This window comes from Triturus cristatus, chromosome 5_1, assembly GCF_964204655.1.
Source record: "Triturus cristatus chromosome 5_1, aTriCri1.1, whole genome shotgun sequence".
Lineage (NCBI taxonomy): Eukaryota > Metazoa > Chordata > Amphibia > Caudata > Salamandridae > Triturus > Triturus cristatus.
The window spans coordinates 956285919-956305419 of NC_140587.1; the positions used below are offsets into that span (position 1 = coordinate 956285919).

Sequence of the window (19501 nt, forward strand, 5' to 3'; positions counted from 1 at the left end):
ATTGCTCTTTTATGGCTTACAGGTGAAATAAAGATCTGAAATGTTAAAAAATGTAAATGAACATAGCTTCCGCTCTATATGCAAAAATTTAATACTGATTATTGTAAGATGGTTCTTTCAAAATACTCACGATGCATCACAGTTCCAAGTTCCAGTTCGTTGTGTGTGAGGCGAGACTGTAGCCTTGTGGAGGATACAATAAAAATGCAGCTAGAACAAGAGGAAGCCTTGCTGATCTACTTTTTAAGTATGAAGAATCAGCTATTCTTTGACAGATGTTGAAAAAGGAGTTTCAAATCTAGTGATGTGACACACAGGTTATTTTCAGTAGGTAAACTGGAATAGAAGTACATTTCTGCCATCAAGGCGTAGCCGTTGCAAGCGTGTTGTAAGAGAACTAATTGAGGCTGTTTATATGGTAGAGAAGAAAGAAGCAGTGTCCTTGCTAATCTTCTCCTTATCATAGCAGTTTTAGTAGGTGTGTCGCCAAAGCTAGCAGTCCAGTGTTTAGCGATGAAGCAACATACTACAGGTAAAGAAATCCACATTTGTGTTGGTATAGGTATTTTACTTTCCCATCAAAATAATAATAAAACTTAATGTGGTTGCATCGGAGTCCTTTTTTAATTCCTTCCAATTTATGGCAAGATTACAAAATTATTGCAGCTCATAAATTGTATACCCTGCTAAATTTTCGTATTACGGAAAGGATTTAGATGTCAACAGATTTTCTGGAAATACTACAGGATGCTATTGATTTTCTTGTGGCTTTAATTCCTAATACCTTCTAATTATATTATTTGTGCACCCTATGGATATGATTCTGCACATTCGCTATAAACTCTCCAAAAAGACGTGAAAGCAGTTCTTTAATTGTAAATAGCTCTTTGGCTCCTAGCACCTCACAGAATGACTACTACTTCTAGTCCTCCAATCCAACACCCCACTAATCTCGGACTGAAGGATGAATCTAAACCATATCCAGAGAGCTCACCCTACCTCTAATGATGATGAAATTGGTCACAAGTCTTTATCTGTCTCCCACGCTTGCTCACTGCGGTCGGGTGTCGCATTTAGTACAGCTGCTGGAATCCAAAAGCACTCCCTCGTACATCTGACCAATACTCTCAAGTGAACGTGAGGCAGCATTTTAAGTAAAGTACAAAGAACCATGGAAAAAAATAGAAGTTTGACTGAGTGTGAACTTGTTACTGAGTGTTGGCACCAAAATAGAGGCCCAGCTTAAACATTTTTTCAAGGGATGTCCACCCACTGGCCTCACTGAGTTTACTTTGCCATGCTAAGAAAAGTATCTGATGTGGACATTATTTTATACCCACGTTCTATTACATTCATATATACAGTTTGAAATGTTTATGTTCCACCACACCGAGACTGCACGCGGGAACACAGAGCCCGTAGAACCGTGGTATAAGGACCATCAGGAGTATGGCCCACCCCAGAGATCATTAGAGTGACAAAACAGGCTGAATGGTTCATTTACACAGAGCATGAGACTTGAATACAGACTGTCATGGGCAAAACAAAGGGGATCTGCCCAATCAGGACATTACTAACACTCACAACCATAATGATTGTACCCTGAAAAGGTTTTTGATGAACAAAATGCGTTGGTTAGTAGCAACAGTATGAATACGTTTTTGGAAAAAATAAACTATATTCATTATTAACACCAGTAGGACTGAGGTGCATTTCCTGAGAGAAATTGAATTGTTTTCTTTGGACTAAAGGAAACTCACACTGAGATGGGTGTAGAGCAATTCTCGAATGCTGTTTATTATCCTTCATGATTTCACCTGGCTGAGTGGCAAAAGTTAACAAAAATGATTTGACTAGCTAAGATAATGTTCTTTGCATGTTTGTGTGTTTTTTAAATGTTTTCTTCTTGGTAAAGGTGTAGGACAGACTTCAAGAAGATCTAGTCCTTTCAATGCATCTTCATGTTTTTAAATCTGGTTGGTGTAAAACGTTTGGAAAGAAAAAATGAAAATCGAAACCTGGTATATTTTAAAAAAATATTTTTCTATGTTTTTCAGATTCCTCAAGACCACACTGATGCCATTGTTAGCAAAGCTATCGACTTGTGGCACAAACACTGTGGGACACCTGTGAATTCTGCATAAAACGTTCGAAACTACTTACTATTTAATGGCCTGGATTGATTGCCCTACATTCGTGTTGCTTTTTCGAGTTTGTGTATTATTTATGATTGTCTTGATCCTTGTAAATAATGGATTCTGAAGAAAACATTTGTTAATAAGGCACACCATTGTAAATAGTTGTTTGTACGAAGTGATGGCATTCGGTTATCCTGTTGTTCTATAATAAGGAGGTACTGGTTATGAAAAATGCAGTCCTTATGTCATAATGCAAATCTATAATTTTTATGTGGAAGAGAATTGGATTTAGAGCTTGTTGTATCTGTTGATGTGTTACCACAATCTTGGAGTATCTGCATAATTACCCACTTGTTCCTCAAAATCTACATGTTTATATGTCCCTTTCTTTGTAGATTCTTATTTTTAAACGTTTTATTAGTTTTCCTAACATACACACACTTTGCAGTTCAGAAGCAGTCATGGAGACTTCCATTGGCTTCACATTCAGTAGCATTATATAAATTGGCATTTACAGTTGCACTTTTACGTGTAATTCAAGGAGGCAATGTGTCAGGTGGGAAAAAGGCACGCACCATCTCATACAATTTTTCCAGATCTGAATATATTTTTACCAGTTCTAGAGCATATCATATGCATTTATTCAACAATCTTCCAGATCCCTATGCCACATATTAGTCTGTAGACTAGTAGGACTCACAGTGTATGTGTCCCTTAAAACTAAGACAGCGATAAACAAAAATCTGTCAGTTCTTTTTATTTTCATGAGTGGGCCTATAGTTCCATGCCATTTGTTCTAACAAAGTAGGTTTCCTTTTCCCTGATGTGGGATAATCCTTAGATCCCGTCTTGTGCTGAGTTGCTTGCCCTCTGTTGGGATAGAAGCCATTCTACATTGTCCAACAATCTAAAGACACAGTTTGCATGGGAACCTTTGCCTGAGATTTCATGGCTTTGTGGGCTCCGGCATTCTCACATTCTGGTAATACTTCCGGATATGGAGATATTTTTGGCTAATCAGTCTTATCTGTTATCATTCTGAAAAATGTTGACTTGAATGAATGTATCTAACTGGCAGTTATGCTTAAAAAAACTGCCACAGTACTTGTAGGTGAAATGACCTCCTGTAATCGGTAGATGATTGAAGTGGATGCTAGCCTCAGCCACCATCAGTGACAGGACACCGGTGATTGGACTTGTCAGATATGGATTCCAGCTAGATTGCAAAGGACACAGTCCTTTAATAGTTACTGGTGCTGTTTTATCCCAGTTCAATATCAGAGTAATAAAAATTGGTCATGACTGTGTGAAAAGCTCTGCCTCTAGTAACTGGGCCTGCATGGCTGGGCCTTTTGCCGCATTTATTATGAAGCAGGGGGGTAGTCTAGACTCCCCTAATTTTTTCAAGTGATGGGATGAAATGTTGAGATCGATGGTGGTTTAAAATGTTATTTATACTATATTGAATCATTTGAATAAGATTGGCAAATGATGGGGTACTTATGACAAATGTAATCAATAATATGATGCCATCTATAAATAAATTTAAAAAAAATGTTGTTCATACCTTGTTGTACACAGACCATAACATCTTTTCTGCTTATTAGGATTGAGTATTATTGAGTAAAGTTTGCATTCACTGATTTGTTATTTATTTTTATATTTTATATTATAAACATATTTGAAGAAAAATAAAAATTCCTGCTAAATAAACACACTATGACTTCATTTAATGGTTCTTTGGCATCCCTATGAATGATATCGGAAGCAGTACTCAAGGTGGCCACGAAGACACAAGTTGCTGAAGATAAGGTGTAGCTGGGTGCGAGAGAGATATACATTGCTGCCTCAAAGCGTGTCTGCACTGTATGGAGAAGATGGGCCCCTAAAGCGCCACTGGTGAGTGAACACAAGTAGTTGTAATTAAGCACTCATGCACTCTCTGAATAAGTCCATAGAGAGGCTGCCTGATGGCAAACGTAGTTCCATCACACAACAGACATTTCTTTACCACCCTGGTCTCCCTCTTACCCAACTGATTAGCAATTTCCTGTACAAGTGGACCTGAAAAGCTTCTCTGAAAAAACAGTGCTGAAGTTTGGAGTTGTGGCAGTCAAATTATGTTTGCCGTATATGCTGACATTTATACCTTCACGACCTAGTTCCTTGGTAGCAGCTACTAGGGGAATGCCCCTAGTAGTACGTCTTGATCGAGCAGCAGAACAGTCAAATTATCAAGGGTAAAACTTGTTCTGTTTTCTATACATTCAGAAATGAAGTGCCCATACAGATGTTATTGCACTGCTCCTCTCATGCAAATTGAATTGGTATCCTTGGGACTAACTCATTCGAGTCAGTGGGCCCAGAGGAACACAACCAGCATAAATAAAAGTTCAACTTTTGCTTGTACTGATCCAAAACCGACCGGAAAATGTTGTCTTTGTAAACTAACCATCTACTTTTGCTAAGGGTTCTCTTTTCCATTCTACTGACACACCATCTGCACTTTTCCTGCTGACACAATATCACAGTGAAACAGGCTTGCTGTGAAGCAGGGGTCTCCAACGAGTAGCTCGGGAGCTACTGGTAGCTCGCCAGTACCTTCAAAGTAGCTCTCTGAGGTGAAGTCAAGCCAAGTATCAATTTCAGAGTAGGTGCCTATTAAAGAAGGCAGCACTGATCATCTCAAGACCCTCAGAGTGACAGTCAGCCAAACTTATCACAGTAACTCATACTAATACTCAAACACACACTGTGCCAGCTTATAGGACCTGCTACATGACAGTCTCAACTGCAACATGGTCAATCTCAATATAATTAAGCCACAAGGAGATTGACCATGTTGCAGTTCCTCCTTTAACAGTCACAACATGTGTGTGAACAGTGCACCATCAAAAAAGTATGGCAGCAGTAGCCTGAGCTGTAATCAGTGCTGACCCACCAAAGTGCGGGACTGCAGAAATCAGAGTGAAAATGTGTCAGTTTAGATGCATGATCAGCTCAAGACCTGAGGAGAACAGGGTATGATCCAGACCAGAGAAAATTAAGAGATTCATCAACATTTATGTGTGTGCCCATAATAAACACTTTTGCTTCCTGAAACTATGCCTGGTGCCAATAACTGCCAAATATATATGCTGTGAAGAATACCAATCAGACCTATCAAGGAATGTGGTCGAACGCCACAGCCAAGGCCAGTTAGAGGGAATTCATCTATGTTGCTTCTCTGTGGTGCATCTGCAGTTTTAGGCGCTCCCCCATTAGGTGGGCTCCGCCACGTCCTTTTCTGTATTCTGCTTTCAAAGCAGTGTGTTGATCAAGCTGGGCAGTCCTTGACATTTTCTAGCAGTGTTGATAATGAGCAGTACTTGGTAGGGATCACACCAATTATTGAAGCAATATTTCTTTTGCCAGTGGATCTTTACATGGACCCAGTAGCTGGGCTGCCAGAGGTAACACTTCTTGCGTCCAAAAACAAAAGCTTTTGAAAGAGCGAATCAGTTGTCTGCAGGTTGAACTTACATCAAACTAGCGTCTCCCCTCAGCACAGTTCTTTTTTTTTAACAAAGAATGGTTTATGGGAAAGAAATAGAAGATATTTTTTTTAAATGCATGTACCCGTAAACGTTTGCAGGTAGATAGCCATTCTGTATCCGTCCCCCATGTAGGCGGGATCCTTAGAATTAGTTATTTCCACATTTTTTATTTGTTTTAAAGGGACAGTGTTCCTGTCTAAAGCCACTAGGTGGTCTCATGTAAGGACTTGGACAAGGAGAAAGTGTGAAGTGGTAATTTATTTTATGACTGGAAAAGAAAACGCACAGCTTTGCAGCAGCCGTCCATAGTACTTTGTTGCCCCCACTCTTTGTTGCTCTCTGTTCATTCCCAGACACGCCTAGATACAGATGCCCTACACAAGATTGTGGATCTGCCTAAGGCAAAATATTATCTTATTTTCATTCACGGACATAAAAAAAAACTCCATTCAAACGAATCTGTGAGTTCTATAATCACGCATTCAATCTAATATATACATGTAAATGAAAACTATAAATGTAACTACAGTGTTAAGAAACCATTCAAATTGGCTAAACTTACAAGAAAGACTAGATCGAAAAAATCCAACACTGAAAGAACTGCGTAAAGTTCAAGGAAATGCTTTAGTATAAAAGGGACAAGAAAAGGGGTTGATTTGGCAGATTTTAACCCTCTGAAACCATTAGCCCAATAAATATTTGAGTAAGTTATTCAGAGATTTTGTGTGGTGAAATTCTTTCATCATTACATTATTAATCTGTTTAAACATTATATTCCTGAGGGCTGGCAGAGGCAAGAGTTGGTGGAAATTATTAAGAAGACCAAAGCTACAACTATGCCATTGTGGGTTGTGTTCTAATGTTCTAAAGAACTATGGGTCTCAGTTGGAGGTGGGGAGACACAGGAAATCTGCTGGAATTTGCCAAATTTTCTGTCCTCATATTTAGTATGTCAACATGGCCTTTATTCCTCCTACAATTGTCTGACACTTCTGTCATCATCCAGACCCAGTCAATCATCCAACAATGTGCCAGACTGACTGCTTTTTTTTATAGCGGAATTCCTGTTGCAGATCCATGGTAAACAACCATTGCCAAAGCCAATAGGTCTGATGCTGGCTGTCAGCCTTTTGGCTTTGCCAGTGCTTATTTATTTTATTTATTAAAAAACAATTGAAAAACTTTATTGCTGGGGAAGCTGGACACTCGTTAAGCTAAAAAAAAGCGGCTTAACGCACATATTATTTTGTCCACCCCTTCAACCAGGGCCTGGAGCAGTTTCCACTCAATCCCACGTTTCCTCAGCAAATACTTTGGATAGCCATCCTTCTTCCTCTTCTTTTCTATTGGATGTAGTCCTATTGATGCAGACGACCTTGCACGGGATTATGGAAACTTTTGTTATCACAAACTAACTATTTGAAGGAAGACAAGTTAGAACTTCACAAAGTGAACATACGTCTGCCATAACTTATTAGGCCAGTATAGGAAACCCTAGCTGCTGTCCGTTTAAAAAATCAGGGAACCCAGGACTCAAATATTCAGCATCCCACATTTCCAGAGAAATCTGAGGATGTAGAAATTGTGCCCAATGTTAATCGAAAAAAGTTTTTTTAACTATAGCTATAGGCAATCCGCCCTAAATTGTAGAATACCCCACCTTGTAGGTGGAGAAAACATATAAAGAAAATAAAGAGTATATAAAGGAAAAAGTTACATAGGCCAGTCAGAGGTCTCCCCTTAACCAGGAAACTACCTCAAGAGATATTGTCCCTGGGGGAGAGCTACCTCATTTATCCACTAAACCCTACCAGGAATAAGCCCTTTAGGTAATAATACTGAGGTGCCTGAAGCTAAAATAGTAACAATTGGTCTAAGGGTGGGTGAGGGCAGGGTCATGGAGAAGGTCTGCCCTAAATCCATAGGTTCAATAAAAAAAAAACCAAAGGCTAAGAAAATCCCTCCCAGGTGTAAGGTGAACCTCATTGCTGCAGGGGAGAGGCAAGGCTTTGCCATCATATCACCTTCTGAGATTGTGTTTTTGTTTTTTTAAATATATTTTTTATTTTATTGTCGAAACATTGCAGCAGGAGCAAAGAAGAACACCATACATTGAAACTGGAGTCCAACTCCCTGACCGCCAAATAACTGTAAGCATGAACATCCCCTGTCCACCTTAACCCCCTCCGACCCCCAGATGCCAGTCCACCTTCTGAGATTAACCCTCCTCCCTTAGCCAATTCCTTCATTTTGATATTAACCATAAGGAGAAGAAAGCAGAAAATGACATTCGTTGAATAGATCGAAACTGCTTTACAATTTTAAGCAGATACTTTCACTCAAAGAAATAGCATCTGCATTCCTTGCACATGCAGGCTTCCTGATGGGCAAAGGGGTTTGAGAGCTAATAAGGATGGACTTTATGTCCCCTCCCTAATTGCCAGTATTGTGTGCAGGGCCGAGGCAGATCTTTTAGGCCTAGGTCTGCGGATAGTAACTCAAGCAGAAGTGTTTGTAGAGGGTTTTCTAGTAAAGAGAAAATTGGTAACACAAGTGTAGAATCACCGTGAAAGTCTATCTGCTAGACAGAGAGACTTTTACATCCCTCCCAGCAACTAATGCAGGCTACCCTACTTTCACCTCAGGTGTCTGTAAATTTACTCCAGCGTTTTAATAGTAACTTAATGATTGTTATTTTAAATAATCTTTCTCCCCATTGTGCAGGTTGGGGCCAAGGATGAGTCATCATGGTAGCCATGATTCGGGGGAAGTGGGGGTTCAAAGCATAGATCATTCAATTCTCCCGCAACCCCTTGTTCGTAAGTTGGAACACACATGGCTTTACACGCCTATAAAAATATGGTTATCTGGATGAAATTGTTCAGAATCATCAAATTCTGCATTTACAAAAAAACATGGTTGTGAGAACTAATGACCCTTATCTCCGCTAAAAGAGTCACCAAATCATACAATTGTTGGAATCACAGGGTACACAGTTCATAATCGTGGAAGTTTGTCTAAAGAATAAAGAAAATAAAGTTTTTTTTTGTTAGTGGAATTGTATATTCATAAAGAGGTGTTTAATACTTAGAGTATTTAGATTGCTGAACTGGAAAACGTCATAAATAATGTTTTGTTTAAATATCAGTCTCAATTCTGATAATGGCTGGTGACTTTAATGCCAGGCTCTCCCCCACATGTACCAATATTTTACTACAAGATTTGCTTGATCAATACAATGTGCATATAGCTATATTCCCTGCGGAGTCCCCTTCAAAGAGGGGTATCCTGCTGGGGAACTAGTTGGCCAAAATTGGCCTGGTTTATCTAAATGGGCGTCTGGTCAAGAACATGCCTGCCGCACAGACTTTTCACTGTGGCAGTTAGGGTTGTCCGATTGACTATGTTTTGGTATTGGTCTGGCAGTTTGGAGTGATTGGTTCTTTTACTGTATTACGATAAGAGGGGAGTGACCTTTGGGCACTTGCTGCTACTTTTAACTACAGGGAAGAATGTTGTTAGAAATTGGATTTCTGGTTGGCTAAGGCTTGCGCCAAAGCAGGCAGAAACCACCACTCTAGTCAGGGCAAGGCAGTTACACGTTGAAGATAACCCTGCTCACCCCCTTGGTAGCTTGGCACGAGCAGTCAGGCTTAACCCAGAGGCAATGTGTAAAGCGTTTGCGCAACACACACAGCAGCAACACACAAGGCACACCATAAAAGAAACTTTACACAAGGTTATATATAAAAATAGCCTTTGTATTATCCAAACACATTAGAATAGTAATGACACAATATACACTGTGCCAACTGGCTCTAGCCAATATTTACAGGGGATTATATACACGACGGGCCAATCGGGCCACTGAGAACCATCACAAAGCACAAATAGTAAATGTAGAACACAACCAGTAATTGCTGGCAAAAAACCCACACTCAGCATTATATCCTGCAGCATAAATCACATTATGCAATCAGCATCACATTAGGAGTAAAACACATTATGCACCAACCTCATAAGCATAAACACTTCTGCAATAAGCATCACCAGCATAACCACAGTATGCAATAACCTCATAAGCATAAATCACATTAGAGGCATAAATCATGGTGCATAAATCACATTTATCATAGGCACCACATAAATCACATTAGGGATTGGCGCCCTACCGACCTAACACTGACGCCCTAGTCAACTGGCCTTCTTTCTGAGGCTCAAATGCCCTAAGTCCAAGATGTCAGGGCTGGCTGCCAATGCAGCAACATCACAGGGTGCGCACTGCGCTGGGGCAGGGCAGGAGTGTACCTAACTCCTTTCTCAGAAAATGAATAAAAATTCCCCCAAAGAAATAGTGGCGCTGGCACTACTGTGCCTCCAGGGTCCCCACTGGGACTTGGCAAAACAAATGTGCCCCACATTGCAGCTGCTGCTAACTGGCGGTGCAGCCGTGGAAATAAATGTAGGCACTGGCAGTCACTTTGCCCTCTGGACCCCCACTGGGGCCCTACACAGCATATGTGGCCCAACGTTGCAGCTGCCCGCGACAGCTGCGCAGCTGTGAGTAAAACAAAGAGTCACTGGCACTTCTGTGCCCTCTGGACCCCCACTGGGGCTCGAGAGAAAATGGCCTCATCGTTGGAGCAGCCCGCTCTCCAGCGAGACCGCTCGGGCACTGACAATGTGCCTCGAAAGGCACCAACAATGTGCCACACCGAGCTACCACTCACCGGCTCTGCAGGCTCTTCTCCGGCCTGCTGCGGGGAAGCACGAGGATCCTCCTCGTTCCTGCTGCCGGTCGTGAAGAAGACTGCTGGGCTGGATGAGCCCTCGGGACTCTGGTCAGGCTCTTCTTTACTGGTCGCCAGCACGGGGTGGGCTCCCGCCTGGCTTCTACTACATGTGGGGCTCCCACCAGCTCACAGGAGCCCTATTCAGGCCTGCACCGATTTCCGGACTCCGGCCCTGCCCGTAGTCAGGCACGACTGCCTGGCTTCCGGGTCGGACCGAGTCCTCCACCGCGGCGTCTCCTCTCTCGGTGGTGCAATGCGGGGCGGGCACCTGCTTCGAATCAAAGCAATTGCGGGGTGGGCACCCGCTGTAATCGGCACCAAAAAGCGGGGTGGGCACCCGCTGTAAATAAAGGCATAAAGCGGGGTGGGCTCCCGCTCCCTTTGGAAAAACGCGGGGTAGGCTCCCACTTGGAATCCACACGAATGCAGGGTGGGCTCCAGCCGATAACCACCAAATGCGGGGTAGGCTCACGCCGTCTCCCAGCAGCTCGGGGGAATCCCTACAGCGGGATTCCCTCTAGATCATCACACAGCACAGCGTTGCAGAGTTAAACAAAAATGCTCCTCATTTCCTAAAAGTAAAAGTAAGGCGATCACGTGGCACAAGAGTCCTTCAGGGTCCAAGGGGCATATCTGGGCCCAGGGAGGCCAGCACACAGGGCCCTCCAGCAGGGAGGCAAGCCCTTGTGGGTGTTCCTCCTGGACCCCCAGCAGCAGCAAGCCCCAACAAGTACAGGAACAGCACCCAAAAGCACAACTTCATGGGGTCACAGCACCTATATTTATAATCCATCTTTACTTTGTCTGCCCTGGCACAGGGCTTGGGGGAACCAGCAAAAACTGGTTCAGGGTGGAATTGGAGCACTTTGTTTACCAGGCTCCTCTTCCCCTTTGTCATGTGGGGTCACGTCATCAGACACACCACAGCGGGGCGGAGCCAGCATTGTACAGGCTAGGCACAGACCTATTCAGGGACCAGGGACTTCTCCTCCCACTACTACTCCAAATGCAGATGTCCCATTCAGCCTAGTGCTGACTCACCCTGCCCCTCCTGGAGCCACACACACCTCACCAGCCTCTGTCACTCAAAAGCCAGACATGCAATTCACATCAGGCAGGCAGACACATAGCACACAGAAATGCCAACTTCTAAAAGTGGCATTTCTAAAATAGATATAATAAATCTGCGCACACCATTGCGTAGCATTTATTATCACCATTCCAAATATACTAAACTTGACCACGCTGCTCCTCTCATTTCAGGAATTACCACTGAAACACTTATCAGGGAATCCTCAATGCATTCCTATGGGAGGGCAGCCTCACAGTAGTGAGAAACCAAAATGGCTATTTGTCACTAACAGGACATGTCACACACTTAAGGTACATGTCCTACCTTTTATCTACAATGCACCTTGCCCATAGGGCTAGCTAGGGCCTACCTTAGGGGTGACTGACATGCAGTAAAAGGGGGGTCACAGACATGACACACACTCTAGGTGCCACGTCACAGCGGCAGTAGGTTTGAAATTCAACTTCCACCAGTAGCATTTAATTTAACAGCCCTGGGTATATGAGACACCACTTTACAAGGGACTGACTGGTAAATTAAATAGGCCAAACAGGTGTAGACCAATCTTACCATATTTAACACTGAGAGGACACGCACTTTACACTGGACAGCAGTGCTAAAGTGCCCAGCGTCCTAGAACCACCAACACCATGTCAGAAAAAAGGCTAGGAGAAAGGCAAAACGTTTATGGATGACCCTGCAAAAAGGGCCAAGTCCAACAGGTGTTATAGGGAATCAATGGATAATGTTCTTTCTTGTTTAATTGTTAATCTACATCTCAGATTGGGAAAGGCAACAGTATCTTCGAAATGAGTAAACAATACATGGTTTGATCTTACTTGCCAGAAACATAAAAGTCAGCTTAGAAAGGCTGTTCAGAATTATCGTCTTGGGTGATTAGGTGTCTCTAAACAAGTGGAAGACTGCCTCAAAAGAAGAATAGGCAGTTCATCTGGGAAAAGAAAAGACAATTTTATTAGAATTGATGGAAGGAAATGACAGTGGTCTGAGGGCCAAAAACAATTTTGGAAATTAGTGAATCAGCTAAATAATTGTTACCCAGGAGCCATCACAGTTAATAATGACTCCTGGATAGCACATCTGAAGAATCAATATGGCCTACCAGATGAGCCGACAGGGACTCAGCCTGTATCTTCCTATATCACCAGTTCGCTTCTGGCGAACCATAGGGAGTCTAACCCAAATCAGGTAGACAGTCAGCAGACCAATAGGTTTTCAGTAAAGGATATTAGGTCAGTTATAGCATCCCTGAAGTTGGGTCTTGAAGCAGGCCCGGATAATATTCCAGTAGTAGTAACTAGTAACAAAAACCTCCATTGACTGGTTGGCCCATGTCTTTTCTAGTGTATTTAAAGGGATAGTTTCGACTGGGAATTTGCACAGAATTCTGGAAAGGATCCATAATAAAGCCTATTTTGAAGAAAGGTGATGCAAGTTGCTCCTCTAACTACAGATGAATTAGTCTGTTAGCGATAGCTCAGAAAAGATTTTCTCAAAGGCAAGGTTTTCTCAAAACTCTCCTGATCCAACTGAAGGAATGGGTTAGGGCTAATGACTTTCTTCCCTTTGAACAAGAGGGGTTCCAGGAAGGGCACTCTAAAACCGACTACTGCTTCACAATATGGGCGATTATTAGGAAATCCATACCTATTAATAAATGGCTGTCCTGTTGCTTTATTGATTTCCACACAGCCATTGATACAGTGGATAGAGGGTGATTGTGGGCAAAGTTGAGTGCCTGGAGGAACGCCTTGGATTTGCTTTTTGCAATTCAGGAGCTTCATACCTGTAATTGGACTCCGGTAAAACTGGATAAAGCAGGCAAACTATCTGAGAAAATAGACATTAGAAAGGGACTGGGAAAGGCTGTGTCTTTTCTCCCACCCTTTTTAGTCTTAATGTGGCAGATTGCTGCATTGAGAGGAACTAAATTGTTCTCCTCCAAAATGGGTTCTACCCACATCCCCCATTTATTATATGCAGACTAATTGGTTTTGCTGAATTATACAGCCATGGATCTTCAGAGCAAATTAGACGCTTTAGGTCTTTAATGTATGGGAAATCGATTAACAAGAAAGTTTGAGAAAACGAAGAATGTGGTCTTAGGGGAAAAAAGTAAAGAATTTTAAATGGCACTTGGATGCCAATCAGATTGGGATCGTTAGCCAATATAAATATTTGGGCCTCAAGTTCTCAAGTAATCTGCAAAGACCAGGATCTTTCTCCTGACACACTCACTTGTAAGATTCGAACTAATCTGTGGCGGATTGTCGTGGGCCCCCTTAATAAAAGCTTATAATGGCAACATTTCTGCTTTAGCTCTGTATGTGGCTGAGGTTTTTGCTTGGACTATAGATATGCCTGGGATGCCCTTGAATGGGCAACCCTCAAAAGATTATTGTTCTTATCAGAATGTTCAATGGCTCAAGGGAACCAGCGTGAATTTAATTTAACGTCCTGACTATGTTATGGCTGGTGTCCTGTCTGCCAATGAGACCCTCAATCATTCTTATTTCTAAATCCTTAGGGCACAGCTTCCCAAACTTTTCATGTTGGTGACAAACTTTTTGGAGATGCATCATTTTGGGACATAGTAAGGCAGTGTAGCGAGCGAGCGTAGCAAGCGAGCCTGAACCACTCAAGGGGGATTCGGGGGGGGGGGGGTTCTCCCTTCGACTGTCTCCCTCCCTCTGTCTCCCTCTATCTGTCTCCTTCCCTCTGTCGCCCTCCTCCCTCTGTCTGTCACCCTCTGTCTCCCTCTCTGTCTCCCTCTGTCTCCATCCCTCTGTCTCCCTCCCTCTGTCTCCCTCCCTCTCTGTCTCCCTCCCTCTATCTCCCTCTGTCTGTCTCCCTCTGTCTGTCTCCCTCTGTCTGTTACCCTCTGTCACCTCACCACAGCTTCCCGGGCGCACACACAGCCGCACCCGAGTACTTCGCAGGTCTTTAAAAGACCATTTACTGGGAGATGTTATGCAATAGATGAGGCATAGTGAGAACAAAGCTTTCAAAGGAATGCCTTTTAATTAGCAGCAGTTATGTGCTAAGTGCCGTTAATACCAGTGTCATCCCGCGACACACCCACCATTTGCAGGCGACACAATACTGTGTCGGGACACACAGTTTGGAAAGCTCTGCCTTAGGGCATGGCGATCTTTTCCCTTACATATAATTATGTCTGCCTGATGAGTATCATCCATTTGAATTGCTCAGAAGTTTGGTTGGGTTCAATCCAGTCTAATCTCATCAACAGTGGTATAAAAGCTGGCAAATATATAATGGAGTGTGCCTTTGTGGCCTAAAGATGAAGTGTTCTATATGCCATATTTTGGTAGATTGTTTGTTTTTTAAATTAACGTAAATTAAGTTTTTTTTAAATATATTTATTAAATATCTGACATTGTCTAGGCTCAAAGGGATTGCACTTTTGATTAATATGAAGTTTTTTTACGTAGGACTCATACGTTTTTTGTTCTGTGTTAAATGTAGGGGTTAATATTAGATATTCAAGCTGTATTTTAAGATGAATTGATAAGGTTTGGTCTTATAGGGTTGTGGTTTTTAATTTTACAGTTTTTTTATTACGCTGTACTGTTTTTCTATGATTTAAGGATGTGCCCCAATACATTTTGTTGTTGATTTGATTCACCCTTCTGATTGGCAGACCTTATTGCTGCCTTGCTAGCACAGATTGCATCCATTTTCTCAAGAACCTCCTGGGATCCTAGGACTGCTGTGGAGTGTGCAGCTGCTGGTAGAAGGAGCGAAGGACACTTCGGACTGTACACAAATTTGACTATCAACTAATGAACAATCTACTCCTCTGCCAACACTTGTGCCAGCTCTTCACTGTCAAATTCACTGGTTTGTGCTTTTAAATCTGAAACACCAGCCTCAACTCTCGTTCTACTACTGCAGATCCTTCAGCTGTAATGATCGTACTGATGTGTCCTGAAACTATAATGCAAATACTACTGTATAATCAGGAAAGTCAGTTTTGTGTTCTCGACCTACACAGTCACGAGGTGTAGCATCATATACATACATCGGCTTCAAATTAGAGACTGGTATCCCCTCAGACCTGGCAATTCTGTTCATGTCTGACTGAAGATGTGCAGCATACAGAAGATGATCAGATTCTGTTTGGCATTACCACAAGTTGAACAAAGGTAATGTTAATACCATGCCTATCAGGCGATGTCCTACAAGTGCTTGTAGCACTCCCTTGGTACACAAAGTCTTCCAGATCTTCTGTTTGCCCTTGCAGCCAGACTGCTTACTCTCTTTACTTTATAACAAGGGTAGTACTTCAAGAGCCCTCAGCAACAACCTAAGATTCCTCCTGGGTGTATTTGGGGGGCCTCTCACAATTGCAGTCAATGATTTTGGGGTCTCACAGAACAATGGGCGCGGCAGATGCTGGGGGATGACCATGCTGAGCGTAGTGATGGTACAGAAAGAGTTTTGTTTTCCACTTCTATTGGCTTTGTGGTATTTGATAGAAGATTCATCAGTCACCTTCCACATTGGCCATGGCCATTGTGGACTTCCATCCATTATATATACCCAAAAAACGATCTGGGTGCCTACAGGGTGAATCTCGAGAAGAATATATGGTGCCCCCATGGAGAACCTTACACCCTACTATGCACCCACTAAGTCAGGCAGTTGTAATCATCTCTAAAGAGTTTGTTTTCCACCCTCCCAGGTACATTGTGCAACATGATCTTATCAGCTAGGCCATCCCCTGTTGTGTGTTTTTTCCCCAACATGTTCCTTATGTCCCCTAATTCTGCGATATGGGTGCATCCAGAGATCTGGAGTTGTTGTTGCCATGGGAGGACACCTGTTGTAGCTTCCATGCCCCCAATGATTGCTCTTCATGAGCATGCTTGGTGGTAGCCACATGTTGAGGGTGTACAAACAGGGATGGACTGGTTCACATGACGTCATGCACGGTATGTTGGGTGGTAGCAGGTGATGATGACTCCAAAGGTACATCCTGCAGTGATGTTCCCTGAGGCACTGCTCTTCCTGGTTCAGTGGAGCCATTGCAAGGTTCAGTTCCTGGATCAGATTTGTCAAGGGTAGTGACTGTGTGACGTATATCCAATGCACCTGCAAGGGACTGGATCGCTAAAACATGGTTATTGGTATATGTGAAGGACCATTGCCTTAGATTCTAACACTCATAACAATTTCAGAGTGTCCTCCCTCAGCATGCTGTGATGTTACACATCCACAACCTAATGCCCGTATGTACACATCACACAACACATTTCTTCATGTGGTCTTGTATGAATGTTGAGGTCACCCATTTCAGATGTCCATTATATCTAACAGATAAACATCTTTCTGTGTCTTCACTTTATTGCCCCGAACTGCATTTCTGACAGACGTTTTGGAAAAGTTGTGCACTTTTATGAGGTCAAAAGGGTTTGACATGTGAGCTATCTTCAGGCTATCCTCACCTTTAATTTATGCTTTTCCTTCAATGAACATGCCTATGTACTGTGACGTGATATGATGTATGCAGTCATATTTTAGCTATTTGTTGTACCCGGATATGACGTTGCTGTCCTTCAGTGCAGTACGTAGGGGCAATGGTCTCTCGTCCCTGTGTTTAGCACTGTACTAGGCCGACTGTATATTAATGAGTATCTATATTGTGGTGCCACTATTTCCTGGGAGGGCGCAAATGCAGTCATGCGGTATCTACTGACATTTGATTGACAATCAATCTGGAATCCAATGTACGCACCCTGTGCATATAAGGTTACTCTACAGTCTTTATAAAGTCTGATGTGGGCCAATGGACCCATCCGCATGTAATACCTCTAGGTCATGTCATAAGTGTGTTTGCGTCCCTGTTTTACCACTATACTAGGCCGACTGTATATTAATGAATATCTCTATTGTGGTACTATTATTTCTTGGGACGGCATGAATACAGTCATGCGTTGTTTACTCTCTATGCATAAGTAAACCTGTACAATAGGCCAAATGTAAATTTCTGTACATTTCCAACATGGTACTATTTTATCACAAAGTGTCGACAATACAACTGTCTGGTCAGGAATGGTAACAGTAATGTTTTATGCTATCCGCAAGACCGTTCCTTGAACTCAGACCCCGGTTTTGGTATTATAACCTCTAGTACATTAATGCAACATTGCTTTCTCAACTCACCATTTCCATCTTTTATTTGTCGTCACCACGAGAGATTGTTTTCAACATCAGGACAGGAGTCTTTCTTCTCTGACTTCACCCTTCTTTCTGTAAGCTGCGAGGCATTTAGCGCCTGCACGCTCGTTATTGATACGTGTGATTGACAGCTTTATTTTAACAGCTGTCCTCGAGCCTTCCGGTTTGCTCTACTCGAACGGAGGCATTCACTGAGAGCAGAGGTGAGTCTTTTATGGCACCCGGCCCGCCCTAATTATCTGTTTTACTCACCACTGCAATCGAGTTTGTGACATTCAACATACTCATTATACCTTCCCCCATATTTATTTTTCAGATGTAAAGATTTACAGGAGCCGCCTAGGCCCGCTTCTAATAGCAAAGGTAACTGCCCATGCCCTGTCATGCCCCGGTAGCTGCTGCACCTTTTCTTTCTTTTTATTAATGCATTGCTATCGCTGCTTCCTAAACTTTTATTATCATACACTTGGTTTACAGATACTTCTGGATTCTTTGTACTTTACCGATTACCAAGGTATTTGCTCTTTAACCCGCGCATAATGTCATTCAAGTTCTGAACACATTGTCAATTAGGTGGTGTTAATGATCAGTTCAGCTAACTAGTGGTCCCGTTTATTTAATTCCACAGACCATTTCCATTTTTGTCAGCTCAACCCGACTCATATGGAATGACAAGTGTAAAGGCCATCAATATAGGAAGTAAGAGACCTTGTTTTGGCTGTTTTTATTAATTCTTTATATCGAGTTTGGTCCCCACTGATCTCGCACCATAATTTCTTCAGGTGCCTTTGTCACTCTCTCGCCATAGGAGCAAGCGCGCCCTTCTACACCCCTAACCTGTGTGCAGAGGCTTTATGGTAATATTGATTTTTGGAGTTAATACCTGTTTTGATTAATGTAACTCTGTTTCACGCAAATTATGCTTCTAAGGCCATCTTCATGTCCTTCCTTAGATCACGCCCTCCCCCACCCCCACACCTGTGTCCTGAAGAAGACACTGTTATAAGGGCTACAACTGCCTACAGTTTCATAGGGGTCGAAACGCCGACATTTTACTGCATAGCCAGTATAAACAACAGATATCTCATACTGTGCTACTGTTGTAAACATGGCTGTACATTGTTTTTGCTGAAATTGAGATTTATTGGCTCAAGGAATGAGCCTTATGTGTTCTAAGTAATACACTGTTTTTGATTGGCACTTTATCCTTCCATCACTTTCTTATCCTTACTAAAGCACCAATACCCGATCCTCCCCCTCTTCCCATCCCTCACCATGTTCCCACCCAGGGACATTGTCACATGTAATAATACGCAATTATTTTCATTAAGATAACATCGCCAAGTGTGAATTAAACACTGTGTTTAACAAAATACCTTGTGTTTTATGCTTTGTTTTGAGTGTTTGTTTTTGAATTTGTTTACACTGTACTGTCGCTTTCTGGGACCATTGCCCCTACGTACTGTCCTTCACCCAGGTCCCAGAGACTAGTTTTGGGTATACCCTTCTTAGGTAGCTGTCCTTCAGTGGGAAAAAGTCTGGCAACTTTTCACTTTACAGTGCCACACCCATGTCTCAAAATTCCACCATACTTCTCAATGAGTGCCTGCATGTCTATGTATCAGCCCTACATTCTCTGCACTTCTCACGCAAAGCCACTGTTGGTGCTTGGAGAATCTTTTTTATCTCTCTTTGTCCACAAAAGATGCAAGTGGTGGACTCTATGGTGTTTGATGGCCC

The 19501-nt window shown here is 42.5% G+C and overlaps 1 protein-coding gene across 1 annotated transcript in view; it reads left to right on the forward strand.

Annotated features, from left to right (window-relative positions):
* Positions 1–3855, forward strand: part of TBC1D7 (TBC1 domain family member 7) — a 130816-nt gene extending 126961 nt beyond the window's left edge. The window contains exon 8 of the mRNA XM_085606073.1: positions 2058–3855. Coding sequence (XP_085462199.1) covers positions 2058–2144 — 87 coding nt within the window. The 3' untranslated portion in view covers positions 2145–3855. The remainder of the gene's footprint in view (positions 1–2057) is intronic.
* Positions 3856–19501: the final 15646 nt, after the last annotated feature.